The following is a 12,607-nucleotide window of genomic DNA, read 5'->3' as shown; positions in this document are numbered from 1 at the left end:
GATATTTCTTAATTCCTGTATTGTTAGGATGTGTGTGTATTGTTTTGTATTACTGCACTGTTGGAGCCAGAAAGATAAGTATTTACCTGCACCTGCAACAACATCCGCAAAATATGCGTACTTGACCAATAAAATTTGATGATCATTTTTTATTTGGTAAGACACTTTAGAGACATTCCTGAAAGGGAAAACAAATGGTTTTGGTTCATAGTAGATTCATCATTCCTGATATGAAAAACAAGAAACAAAATATTAAGACAAAATGTACAAGTCATAAAATCAAAGAATTTATATATATATAAAAACATAGCAAGCTTAATAAATATTACAAATAAACAAAAACTAGAAGTAAACAAATGTTAAACTATTTAGTTTGGGAAACACTTGACAAGGAGGGTTTTTCGACAACTCATTAAATCATCAATAAGAACAAGCTGCATGTCAGTTAGACCATGTTAGTCTACTGTGGTGGTCAATGCTCCCGCCAAATTACTTCTCCTATTAGTGTGGACAGAAAACCAATCAAAGAAAACTCATTCATGAATAATATGCAACCCCAAACCATTGTTTTCAGTTTCTAAGTTACTGTACATTAAATAAACACAAAATATACAATGTCTCAAAAAGTGCTCCAAGCTCATCATGACATGGAATACTTTTTAGTGTAGACTACTTTTTTACAATAACCACATTCTACCTGCTGCTGTTTGTTCTAATGTAGGCTGCAGGTTGTGAGTGCATGCTCACATCATTCTACATTGGTGCAGTAATGTTTCCTCAAAACAACTCCATTTCACCCAATAACCAAGGGTTCATCTGAGAATGGAAAACCAGATCATCATCATCATCTCATAGTTAAATCATACAACCACTATTCATTGAAAAAATGGCTGCAGCAGCCCAGTAGAAAACACAAAGCCCAGAGAATACTCCATGTCTTAAACGCAGCCACTTTGAAAATGTAATAGTTGCCTGTGTACATTTGAAAACACACACAGCAGTTGATAACATACAGTAATACATTATGTTCTGTTTGTTATGGTTGTTTGAACACTTGTAAGTTAACCTTTAGTTTGAAATCTACTGGCTAGTCAGGTCTTTACATCTTTGGGTATTTTGGCATTACTCACAGAGGATGGAAATCATGAAGGAAGTATTTTTGGTTCAGTCAGGAGTTTAGGACAATGTTTCATTCAAACACAGACATAACCCCCCCCCACACACACACACACACACACATAGCAAATTCAAAGTGTGCACTGTGAATGTAAAGTAATTCCCTTTGCGATTCTTCTATTAAACACAAAGATACCATTGTGCAACATGTATTGTTTTGTCAAAAGCGAACCAGGAGGAGTACAAATACCATGACATCCTAAATGCTGCAATTCAACCACCACATTCTAGAGAGCCGGTATTTTCAACCACATTCTAGAGAGCCGGTATTTTTAACCACATTCTAGAGAGCTGTTATTTTCAACCACATTCACGAGAAAAGTTATTTTTAACCACATTCTAGAGCTGTTATTTTCAACCACATTCTAGAGAGCTGGTATTTTTAACCACATTCTAGAGAGACGGAATTTTCAACCACATTCTAGAGAGCTGTTATTTTCAACCACATTCTAGAGAGCTGTTATTTTCAACCACATTCTACAGAGCTGGTATTTTCAACCACATTCTAGAGAGCTGTTATTTTCAACCACATTCTACAGAGCTGGTATTTTCAACCACATTCTACAGAGCTGTTATTTTCAACCACATTCTACAGAGCTGTTATTTTCAACCACATTCTAGAGAGCTGTTATTTTCAACCACATTCTAGAGAGCTGTTATTTTCAACCACATTCTACAGAGCTGGTATTTTCAACCACATTCTACAGAGCTGGTATTTTCAACCACATTCTACAGAGCAGGTATATTTCGGGAACTGTTCACTTTTTTTTTCATAACTTAAGAGTTAAGAGTTTTTGGGCCATCCAAGCCTTTCTTACATCTTCTCTGATCCAGTCCGGTCCATAGCAGAGTGAAGCAGGTAGATCTATGCCTGGACGACCCCTCTTACAGTCTCCTTTAATTGGGTGGCCGGTAGTGTTACCCCACACCAGTAACTGTCCAGTCCACCTAAAGGTCCCAGCCTCGGCTCCCCTCAACGCTATGTCCGTCCGTTTCAAAGTGCAAGCATTTAAATGTCTCTCTGCCTTTCCCCTCGCAATAAACTGAAACCAAATGCAACAGCAAATAATATTCTTATTGTCAGATAGCAAAACTGTGCAGCAGACACTGTCCAACAGGCATTGTAAAGGGAAAAGGCATCTGAGAGAGTGCATTTGTGTCAAGGAATTCAGTCCCCTCCATGCAGACACCACCAAGTGTGGTTCCTCTTCATGCTCAGGTGTCACTAGTTGGTTGGTTGTCTGCCAGTGGTTACACCTCCCTAGAAAAACAAAAACACACAGAGGTTGATTACCACAAGGACTTCGATATTGAACACAGTAAAACAGATAAAAATAAAGTTTATTAGCCGCGTAAATAGTTTAGCAAGTGTTATAGCGGGTGCAGCGAAATGCTTATGTTACAAGCTCCTAACAATACAAATAGTATCCTAAAACACAACTTTTTATTTTAACTTTGGCTAAAAGAGTTCCTCTGATGCTTGTAATTCGTTAGTGATTTTAGCGCAAATAATCATAGCTTGAATTGTGTTAACTTGGCAGAGACTTCATATAATCAAATACTATAGGCCTACATTTAGAATGACACATGGAAGCCCAAAGACTGGAGTTTATCACAGAGCACTACACTTTACAACAGGCGGGAGGTTCAGTACACATCACTGCATTCTGTATCAGAAAGTAGGATGGCCCTCTTTGAAGTCTTGTAGATTGATGTGTTGCTCTCATTGTTTATAAAGCTATTTTACAAAAACTCCCTCTCTACCTAACATAACTAACCTTTAGACGTACGAGCTACTAAAATTCCTTCGGTCTCTACAGAGTCAGATAAATCAGCTTTAAAATGTGATGATTTGGTGCCACTAAGTCATTTCAGATGGCTGATTGAGGACCTTTTTAATGACGAATGTGTTTGTTGTCTATCGTTGCGTTTTGGACCTCTCTTGAGTTTCATATTGTATTGATCTGTATTTTATGTTGCAATACAGGGCTCATCTGTGAAAGAGACTTTGGTCTCAGCATGACTCCCTGTTAATAAAAAGGTTAAATAGAAAAGAGCACATCCACGTACATAGAGATGATACCCAGTATAAAGTGAGCTGTGACTTACGATGCGGTGAGCGTAGAGTTGAGCACTAGGGTGGTGCGTATCCTATAGAGCTGGGCAAGGGTCAGCTTCTTGTGCTGCTGGGCCGGGGACTTTCTGCTTTTGGCCAATGACTGCTCCTCTGGGCCACCGGCTGTCAACGACTTACTGCACTTCCCTTCCTGTCCTCCAGATGGCGCCACCGCCGAGCCGCTACTGTTGGCCAGGCTCCTGCTGCCTTCGCAGGCCTCAGCTGCACCCAGAGCCCTCTTGCGGGCCTCTGCCCTCCTCAGGGTGTCACATAGCTTACTAGAGGGCATGCTCAGGGTGAGGAAGTCATCATCAGTCTGTTCTGAGTCGAGGTCAATTTGAAACAGCCCAGTGAGGTCACGGGCTCGGCCAAGTTCTGATAGGCTCTTACTATGGGCCAGGCAATCCGCCTGTTCTCTCCTGTGTTCTGATGGTTCCTGGACAGTAGGGCGGCGGGTGTGTATCCAGGAGACAGAGACGTTGTCGTGGAAAAGCTGAAGGAGGTTGTCCTCTGAACGGGACTTGATGTTTCGGCTCTGGAAGCAGTGGAGGCGGGGAGTCACCGGGGGGCGTCGCCGAGGCTTCAGAGACTGAACCACTGACAGCTGGGAACAAACAGAGGTTGAATCCTCTTCCTCTCCTCCTTCCTCTACCAGTTCCATTTCCACCTTCTTGTCCAAATTCACACCCACATCGTGGCTCTCCACCTCTCCCTCCTCTTCGGTCTCCTCTCCATCGCTCTGGCCTGGCCGTGTCTGCAGGTCCATCTCTCTCAAGAGGGACTCTGGGGAGAGGGTACCGTAGGCACTATCCATGGACAGAGAGCGACACTGAGGTTCCAGCTGACCCTCCCCTCCCTCCAGACCCTCCTCCTGCTCTTGCTCAGGGTCCCGGTCTGGGTCCAGGGGGCTAGCAGGGTGGCAGTGCAGGGGCTCAGGGCCAGTAGGTAGGGTAACTATGCTTGAGTCTGGGCTTTTCTCTAAGGGTCTGCCTGGGTCTGTGTGTGGGGCGGAGGGGTCTGGGTGCCCTCCTAAGTCTTCTCCTATGTCCATGACTGACAGGGTCTCTGTGGAGCCGTCCGAATGACTGGAAGAGAAAGAGAACTAAAAGGTTAGAATGATGAGAATAATTATAACATTAACAATAATGTATAATGTTGACATTAAATAATCTCTGCACAGAACTGAAGACCATCTACACAGTGTCCTTCTAGTAGTGCTTCACTCTTCTGTAGCTAAGTAGTGGTTTGGGTTTGTACCTTGGTCCCTGCTCGTCTTTGTGCCTTGTGCCGGGAGAGCTGGCGGTGGAGTTGCTACTCTCGTCTACCTCATCCTCTTCTTCCTCTCCATGTAGCCGGTGCTGTAAGGTGGTCTGCTGCCTGAGAACCTCTTCAGTCCGCAGTCTCTCGAGCTGGTTCTGGACGTTGCAGATGGCATCTACCCAGCTTCGCCCCTGGGTGGCGCTGTTGGCCTGGAATGTGTAGGCTGCCACAGCACTCTTGAACTCATTGAGGTAGATGATAATTAAGGACCCTACAGGAAGAGAGAACAGAGAATCATCATGATGTTTATTAAGTAAATAGAGCTAGTTTGGGTTGAATTGCAGGTGTTCAAATCTTTCAGATAGTTTGAGCGTTTGCTTGAGCGTTCCATGAGTGCCAGAAGGTAGGGATGGACCTGAGTGATCCAGTACTTGAACAGACGTCAAAGCTCAATTTTTAACAAGAGAAAACTACTTGGTGGAAAGTGATGTGGCTGCCCGAACAGGCAAGTGAAATGCTGTCTTGAAGACCACGTTAATTTGCTTTGACTGTAGTGTTCCATTTGTACATGGGTTTATATATATATTTTTTTGTCCCGCAAATGTACAAGCATCACACAGTCCTTCCCTTTCCCCTCCTTGTCTCATTCACTCAATTGCCTTTCAACCGCTCCCTTCACACACACGTGCCGAGTGCTTCCGTTAGGCCTACAGAAATAAATTCCTATAAAAATATATCTAACTAATGGGACACACAAGCTACAATTTGTGGCCTGTTTTGCATGTTAGTTTGGCATTGATACGTGTCATATAACCGTTTTCAAACAATGTAATCAAAAACAAAGCCGCATACAAGCATGGTTTCTTTTTTGATTTCTTGAGTAAGGCAGCTCCAAAATGCAGGTGTTCAGCCTAGCTCAGTGCTTTCTGTGGTGGTGGGGCAGCCAATGGAAAATACAGAGTAGGGGTTAGTAATGTTCTCTAGTTGTGCCGTGATTGGCTCAGTGTTCTGTCACTCATGGGGCCACTACGTCACTGCAAAATCTAAAGTGAGGCACCGTTTGTCATGTTTATAGTGCAAAACATGTCTTGTTGTGGCTTTGCTGGCATGCCCAAAAAAATAAAAAATTTAGTTTGCCCAACCTAGATTTACATGCTAAAATTGGCACTGTACATTCCTTGCCAAATGACAACAGTTTTATCACAAATTGTAAATGGACTGGTTGATTTAAGTAGGACAATGTGTCCAACAACAAGCTGCCGTTCTGGAATAATTGCGTCCAGTCTGTTTTCCGCTTAGCCTAATTTGCAAATTGCTAGAGCAATTTAGATTTGGTTAGCCTAGGCGAAAACCACCCTGAAACAGACAGGTTCCACACTGTGCAGCCGTATTCATCGACCTGGCCAAGGCTTTCGACTCTGTCAATCACCACATTCTTATTGGCAGACTCGACAGCCTTGGTTTCTCAAATTATTGCCTCGCCTGGTTTACCAACTACTTCTCTGACAGAGTTCAGTGTGTCAAATCGGAGGGCCTGTTGTTCGGACCTCTGGCAGTCTCTATGGGCGTGCCACAGGGTTCAACCCTCGGGGCGACTCTTTTGTCTGTATACATCAATGATGTTGCTCTTGCTGCTGGTGATTCTTTGATACACCTCTATGCAGACGACACCATTCTGTATACTTCTGGCCCCTCTTTGGACACTGTGTTAACTAACCACCAGACGAGCTTCAATGCCATTACAACTCTCCTTCCGTGGCCTCCATCTGCTCTTAAACACAAGCAAAACTAAATGCATGTTATTCAACCGATCACTGCCCGCCCCTGCTCGCCCATCCAGCATCACTACTCTGGACGGCTCCGACTTACGTGGACAACTACAAATATCTAGGTGTCTGGTTAGACTGTAAACTCTCCTTCCAGACTCACATTAAGCATCTCCAATCCAAAATTAAATCTAGAATCGGCTTCCTATATCGCAACAAAGCATCCTTCACTCATGCTGCCAAACATACCCTCGTAAAACTGACCATCCTACCGATCCTCGACTTTGGTGATGTCATTAATAAAATAGCCTCCAACCCTCTACTCAACAAACTGAATGCAGTCTATCGCAGTGCCATCCGTTTTGTCACCAAAGCGCCATACACTACCCACCATTGCGGCCTGTACGTTCTCGTTGGTTGGCCCTCGCTTCATACTCGTTGCCAAACCCACTGGCTACAGGTTATCTACAAGTCTCTGCTAGGTAAACCCCCGCCTTATCTCAGCTCACTGGTCACCATAGCAACATCCACGCGTAGCACTCGCTCCAGCAGGTATATCTCACTGGTCACCCCCAAAGCCAATTCCTCCTTTGGTCATCTTTCCTTCCAGTTCTCTGCTGCCAATGACTGAAACAAACTGCAAAAATCTCTGAAGCTGGAGACTCATATCTCCCTCACTAGCTTTAAGCACCAGCTGTCAGAGCAGCTCACAGATCACTGCAGCTGTACATAGCCCATCTGTAAACAGCCCATCTATCTACCTACCTCATCCCCATACTGTGTTTATTCATTTATTTATCTTGCTCCTTTGCACTCTAGTATCTCTACTTGCACATTCATCTTCTGCACATCTACCATTCCAGTGTTTAATTGCTATATTGTAATTACTTTGCCACCATGGCCATTGCCTCAACTCCCTTATCTTGCCTCATTTGCACTCACTGTATATAGACTTTTTTGCTTTCTTTTGCTCTACTGTATTGTTGACTGTATGTTTTGTTTATTCCATGTGTAACTCTGTGTTGTTGTATGTGTCGTATTGCTGTGCTTTATCTTGGCCAGGTCGCAGTTGCAAATGAGAACTTGTTCTCAACTAGCCTACCTGGTTAAATAAAGGTGAAATCAAATTAAAAAATAAAACACTGAAAATATGCAAAAACATTAGTTTGATAATGACAAAGAACATATTTGCAGCAGAATCATTAAGCATATGCCTACTCACCAACATATGTCATGGCCGTAATTCATCTATGTTCAATGTGGAATTGTTAATACATTTGGAAAATTCCAAATTCCAACTAAATGGAATGTCTTTATATGTAAAAGACAACAGATTTTGGTTTGTAACCCTTAAATATTTTCCTTTCAACTGGCCAATTAGAGCCCGTTTCAAATGATCACTGAGAATAACTGTTCCAGACTCCAGATGATCATCAGACTGGAAACTTTCTTCATTTCATTCTGTTATATTACATCTTTCTTTTACTATAAAATAGGCTGGGGAAATAAGAATGTCTTATCTGCTAAACGAACATAACAAGGCTATGCCATTGCAGTCATAGGCTTCTACAAGCACCACTGCTGAGGTTACTGGCTTTTTGAAGATTGTGCTCCATAATATAACCAGTTGATATTATGGTTTCAATACATTTATCTTAAATGGCACTTGCTTATTTTTATTGAATGAATATACAGTATATTGGGCAACTTAGCAATTAGGATTTGTTATCTGTAACGGTTATGATAAATTAGACATGGTTGCACACTAATGGCATAGGCCTATAGATAAATGCGCACATATGTTTTTCCAGTGCAGTCATTATGGAGTTCTCTAAAAACAATCATGAGCTCTCTAAAAACAATCATGAGCTTACTTGAACAGCCCCCAAAATTTTAATTGGTAGGGATCTGTGCTTGAACCTTTATGACTTTTCCATTGGTTCCATTGCCCCAGACATGCTTAATCAAGCACAGCTAAAGAATTTGAAAGAAAACAAATACTTTGAATACAGGTCTGGTTCAAATGTAGTTGATTGCCGGCACTCACCAGGGTCCTTGAGTTCCTTGCAGACAACATTGTGGATGAGGAGTGGCTGTCTGATCACCTTGACCTTCTCAACCTTCTTCACTGGCTTGGTGATGAGCAGCAGGTCCGTGAAGAGGAAGCAGTAGACGTCCATCTAAAGGACGGATGGGGAAATACTTCCAGCTTAATTTCAGGTCGATCATCCTCATTCATTCACCAATCATACAGTAACTAGGCGAAATCAAATAATTTGCTCCCCAATCACCCTGGTCATTGAAATATTCTACCACAACTTAAAATACAGTGTTGGGTAGTTCTCAGCCTGCAACAGTTATGAGTTAAAAGCAGTTAAGCAGTTATAACCAGTTAGGATGAGTTAAAAGCAATTCTAATGTGTTAAAATCAATTAGAAGCAACCCAGCCAGTCTCTTACCCTGCTGTCTTTTCCCTCCTTCATGCGCAGTGCCCCCTCTAGATGGAGTTGTCTGGTCTCCTCTGGTGATGTGCCTCTCATAGGAGCCATCAGGTCAAAGCAGTTAAACTCACGCAGTATCTGAGGAGCGAGAGAAGGGTTAAACACCAAGCAGAAATACAAGCCTCTTGTAGCAAAATGCAGCACAACTTCAACCTGGACTAAAATTCACATTCAACAGAGATTCTCAATTGAACGTGCTTTTAGTCTAGCAGTAGACTTGCAGCATTATACTCAGGAAACCAGCCCTGAGTACGGTGTGTGCTCACCTTCTCCACCTCCTCGCTGCTCCCCTCCACTGCTTCGTAGGAGTCAATGCGTCCAGAGATGGTGGCTAGCTTTTGCCGCTCCTCCCGCTGACGCATCTGAGAGTCCACACTGTTGATAAAGCCCTCCACACACGCCACCATGCTGCTGACGGCGTCGCGGGATGATGAGTCGTCAGTCTTCTTGAGGACAGCCTTCAGCAGTAGGGGGTACTTGGTGAGTCTCTGGTGGGGCTTGGCCAGCATGTCAGCCAGCTTAAGACGATTACACTGCTTATGAGTCTCAGCCCACTGTGTGTGTGTGTGTGTGTAATAGAGAGAGAGAGCGAGAGACACACCAGGCGTTAGATCAATGACTGCACCTGTACATAGCCCATCTATAACATCTATAATTTAGCCCAAACAACTACCTCTCCCCCTACTGTATTTATTTATTTTGCTCCTTTGCACCACATTATTATTCTACTTCGCACATTCTTCCACTGCAAATCTACCAATCCAGTGTTTTAATTGCTATATTGTATTTACTTCGCCACCATGGCCTTTTTTTTGTCTTTACCTCCCTTATCTCACCTCATTTGCTCACATCGTATATAGACTTATTTTTCTACTGTATTATTGACTGTATGTTTGTTTTACTCCATCTGTAACTCTGTGTTGTTGTATGAACTGCTTTGCTTTATCTTAGTCAGGTCGCAATTGTAAATGAGAACTTGTTCTCAACTTGCCTACCTGGTTAAATAAAGGTGAAATAAAAACAAAATCAAGAGTTGAAGCTTAAAGAAATTGTGGCTAGGAACATAATGAACAGTACTGAAAAGTGTCAGGTAGAATGTACTACTGATGTTTCAAATTGGTTGACTGTGCTGTGTTAGTGAGATAGATGTTGAGAGGAGCAAACAGTCTTTGGTAGGCAGTTGTTTAACTTTACACTGTCACTATAAACCGAGAGATAGGGAAGACCGACAGACTGCAACTCACCGTGACGTAGATCCTGAAAAGCTCGTTGTCCCTGTGCAGTGATCTCATGTACTCCAGGCTGGCCTCTTCCTCCATGCAGTAACGGATGTAGGGCTTGAAACGGGAGCCAAAGGTCCTGAAGCCATGGTGGAGGTCAACAGGGTTGAGAAGGGTCCTGGCCTGCCGAGCAATTTCCAGGGCGGGCAGCATCACCTGGCTCCAAAGGGCAGTGTGTAGACGCACGATGTCCTGGATGTTACTGAAGAGACGCATTGGCTCCACCTCTGTCAGCAGACCACTCTCCTGCAGGTTCAACAGCCCACACAGGAACAACTACAGGAAGAGAGGAGAAAAGTTGTCAGAATGGGACATCTAGGTAAAGCACTCATATGCCTAACAAATAGGACATCTAATTGAGATGAATTCAAGTGATTACTTAGGACCTGATACAGGGTTACAGTGTGGGAATATGGACATTCTTATCTAAAGTGTACTTACATCAGTGATGACTCGTAGTTTCTTGATGTAGGTGGCCTCAGTGTGCAGAAGCTCCCAGATAGCCTCCTGCTGATGGAACGGGCGTCTGGTCAAAGTCTAGAAACACACACATTAGATAATGGCCTCATGTTTGTGAACCAGGGGTGGGGTCAATTCAATTTAAATTCCATTTAATTCAGAAAATAAACCCAATTCAACATTTTCCAAATTGAAAAGCATTGGAATTTGTGTACTTCTCGAATTGACTGGAATTGAAATGGAAGTGACACCAACCCTGTTGTGAACACAACACATTCACTTTGCTTAATGAAAACTACAACTCCCTTCAGCCCAGCTTCACAGAAAGTTCTTGACTTGATTTCTCTCGTGAATTATTTGATTTCTCTAAAGAAACGGCGCGTTGGGCTCACAAAAAAAACGAACAAAATGGAATTCTAGTACAAGACATCTGTCAATTAGTTGTTTAACCTGTTGAACCTATGGGGGCGCTGTGTCATTATTGGATAAAAAGACGTGCCCGTTTTAAGCGCAATATTTTGTCACGAAAAGATGCTCGACTATGCATGGAATTGACAGCCTTGGAAAGACAACTCTGACGTCTCCAAAACTGCAAAGATATTATCTGTGCGTGCCCCAGAACTAATGCAACAGGCGAAACCAAGATGAAGTTTCATACAGGAAATGCCCCGGATTCTGAAGGCGCTGTGTTCCAATGTCTCCTTATATGGCTGTGAATGCACCAGGAATGAGCCTGCGCTTTCTGTCTATTCCCCGAGGTGTCTGCAGCATTGTGACGTGTTTGTAGGCATATCATTGGAAGATTGACCATAAGAGACTACATTTACCTGGTGTCCCGCCCGGTGTCCTGTGTGCGTAATCTGTAGGTCCATGCGCGTTCCATTTCTTCAGAATTGAAAGTAAAATGCCACGATGGATTTTATCGTCGATAGATATGTGAAAAACACCTTGAGGATTGATTCTAAACATCGTTTGCCATGTTTCTGTCGATATTATGGAGTTAATTTGGAAAAAAGTTAGCGTTTTAATGACTTATTTTATTTATTTTTTCTTACACAAACGCGATGAACAAAACGGAGCGATTAGTCGACACAAATAATATTTTTTGTAAAAATGGAACATTTGCTATCTAACAGAGTCTCCTCATTGAAAACATCTGAAGTTCTTCAAAGGTAAATTATTTCATTTGAATGCTTTTATGGTTTTTGTGGAAAATGTTGCATGCTGAATGCTAATGCTAAATGGTACGTTAGCCATCAATACTGTTACACAAATGCTTGTTTTGCAATGGTTGAGAAGCATATTTTGAAAATCTGAGATGACAGTGTTGTTAACAAAAGGCTCAGCTTGAGAGCAAATAGATTCATTTCATTTCATTTGCGATTTTCATGAATAGTTAACGTTGTGTTATGCTAATGAGCTTGCTGATAGATTTACACAATCCTGGATACAGGGTTTTTTTCGTAGCTAAACGTGACGCAGAAAACTGAGCGATTTGTCCTAAACAAATAATCTTTCAGGAAAAACTGAACATTTGCTATCTGAGTCTCCTCATAGAAAACATCTGAAGTTCTTCAAAGGTAAATGATTTTATTTGAATGCTTTTCTGTTTTTTTGTGTAAATGTTGCCTGCTGAATGCTAACGCTAAATGCTACGCTAAATGCTACGTTAGCTATCAATACTGTTACACAAATGCTTGTTTTGCAATGGTTGAGAAGCATATTTTGAAAATCTGAGATGACAGTGTTGTTAACAAAAGGCTAAGCTTGAGAGCAAATAGATTAATTTAATTTGCGATTTTCATGAATAGTTAACGTTGCGTTATGGAAATGAGCTTGAGGCTGTAGTCACGATACCGGATCCGGGATGGCTCGACGCAAGAAGTTAACCACCAGGAAAAAAATCTCCATTCTGATGAATCGCTCAGCAAGATTGCCCTGTGTTGTAGCTGTCTATTGGTATGTCTGTATTTATACGGTCACACTTTATTATTATTGAAAAACAAGAAAAAGTGTGGTTTAATATGGGTTATTTTTAATGGGAAAATT

At 42.3% G+C, this 12,607-nt stretch overlaps 1 protein-coding gene across 4 annotated transcripts in view; it reads right to left on the bottom strand.

Annotated features, from left to right (window-relative positions):
* Nucleotides 1-134: 134 nt before the first annotated feature.
* Nucleotides 135-12,607, bottom strand: part of plekhg5b (pleckstrin homology domain containing, family G (with RhoGef domain) member 5b) — a 115,019-nt gene continuing 102,546 nt past the window's right edge. For 3 of the 4 annotated variants that reach the window (XM_029665093.2, XM_029665092.2, XM_029665094.2), the window contains 8 exons: nucleotides 10,541-10,636; nucleotides 10,064-10,375; nucleotides 9,086-9,373; nucleotides 8,778-8,897; nucleotides 8,366-8,498; nucleotides 4,550-4,823; nucleotides 3,286-4,377; nucleotides 135-2,437 (listed from right to left, as the gene is read on the bottom strand). In XM_029665093.2, coding sequence (XP_029520953.2) covers nucleotides 2,428-2,437; nucleotides 3,286-4,377; nucleotides 4,550-4,823; nucleotides 8,366-8,498; nucleotides 8,778-8,897; nucleotides 9,086-9,373; nucleotides 10,064-10,375; nucleotides 10,541-10,636 — 2,325 coding nt within the window. In that variant the 3' untranslated portion in view covers nucleotides 135-2,427. Of the gene's footprint in view, nucleotides 2,438-3,281; nucleotides 4,378-4,549; nucleotides 4,824-8,365; nucleotides 8,499-8,777; nucleotides 8,898-9,085; nucleotides 9,374-10,063; nucleotides 10,376-10,540; nucleotides 10,637-12,607 lie in introns of those variants that run through there. The other variant, XM_065020836.1, reaches the window with a different exon arrangement.

This window comes from Oncorhynchus nerka, linkage group LG7, assembly GCF_034236695.1.
Source record: "Oncorhynchus nerka isolate Pitt River linkage group LG7, Oner_Uvic_2.0, whole genome shotgun sequence".
In the NCBI taxonomy this organism is placed as follows: Eukaryota; Metazoa; Chordata; class Actinopteri; order Salmoniformes; family Salmonidae; genus Oncorhynchus; species Oncorhynchus nerka.
The sequence above is the reverse complement of the archived record's forward strand: the minus strand, read 5'-3'. Positions and strand labels throughout refer to the sequence as shown.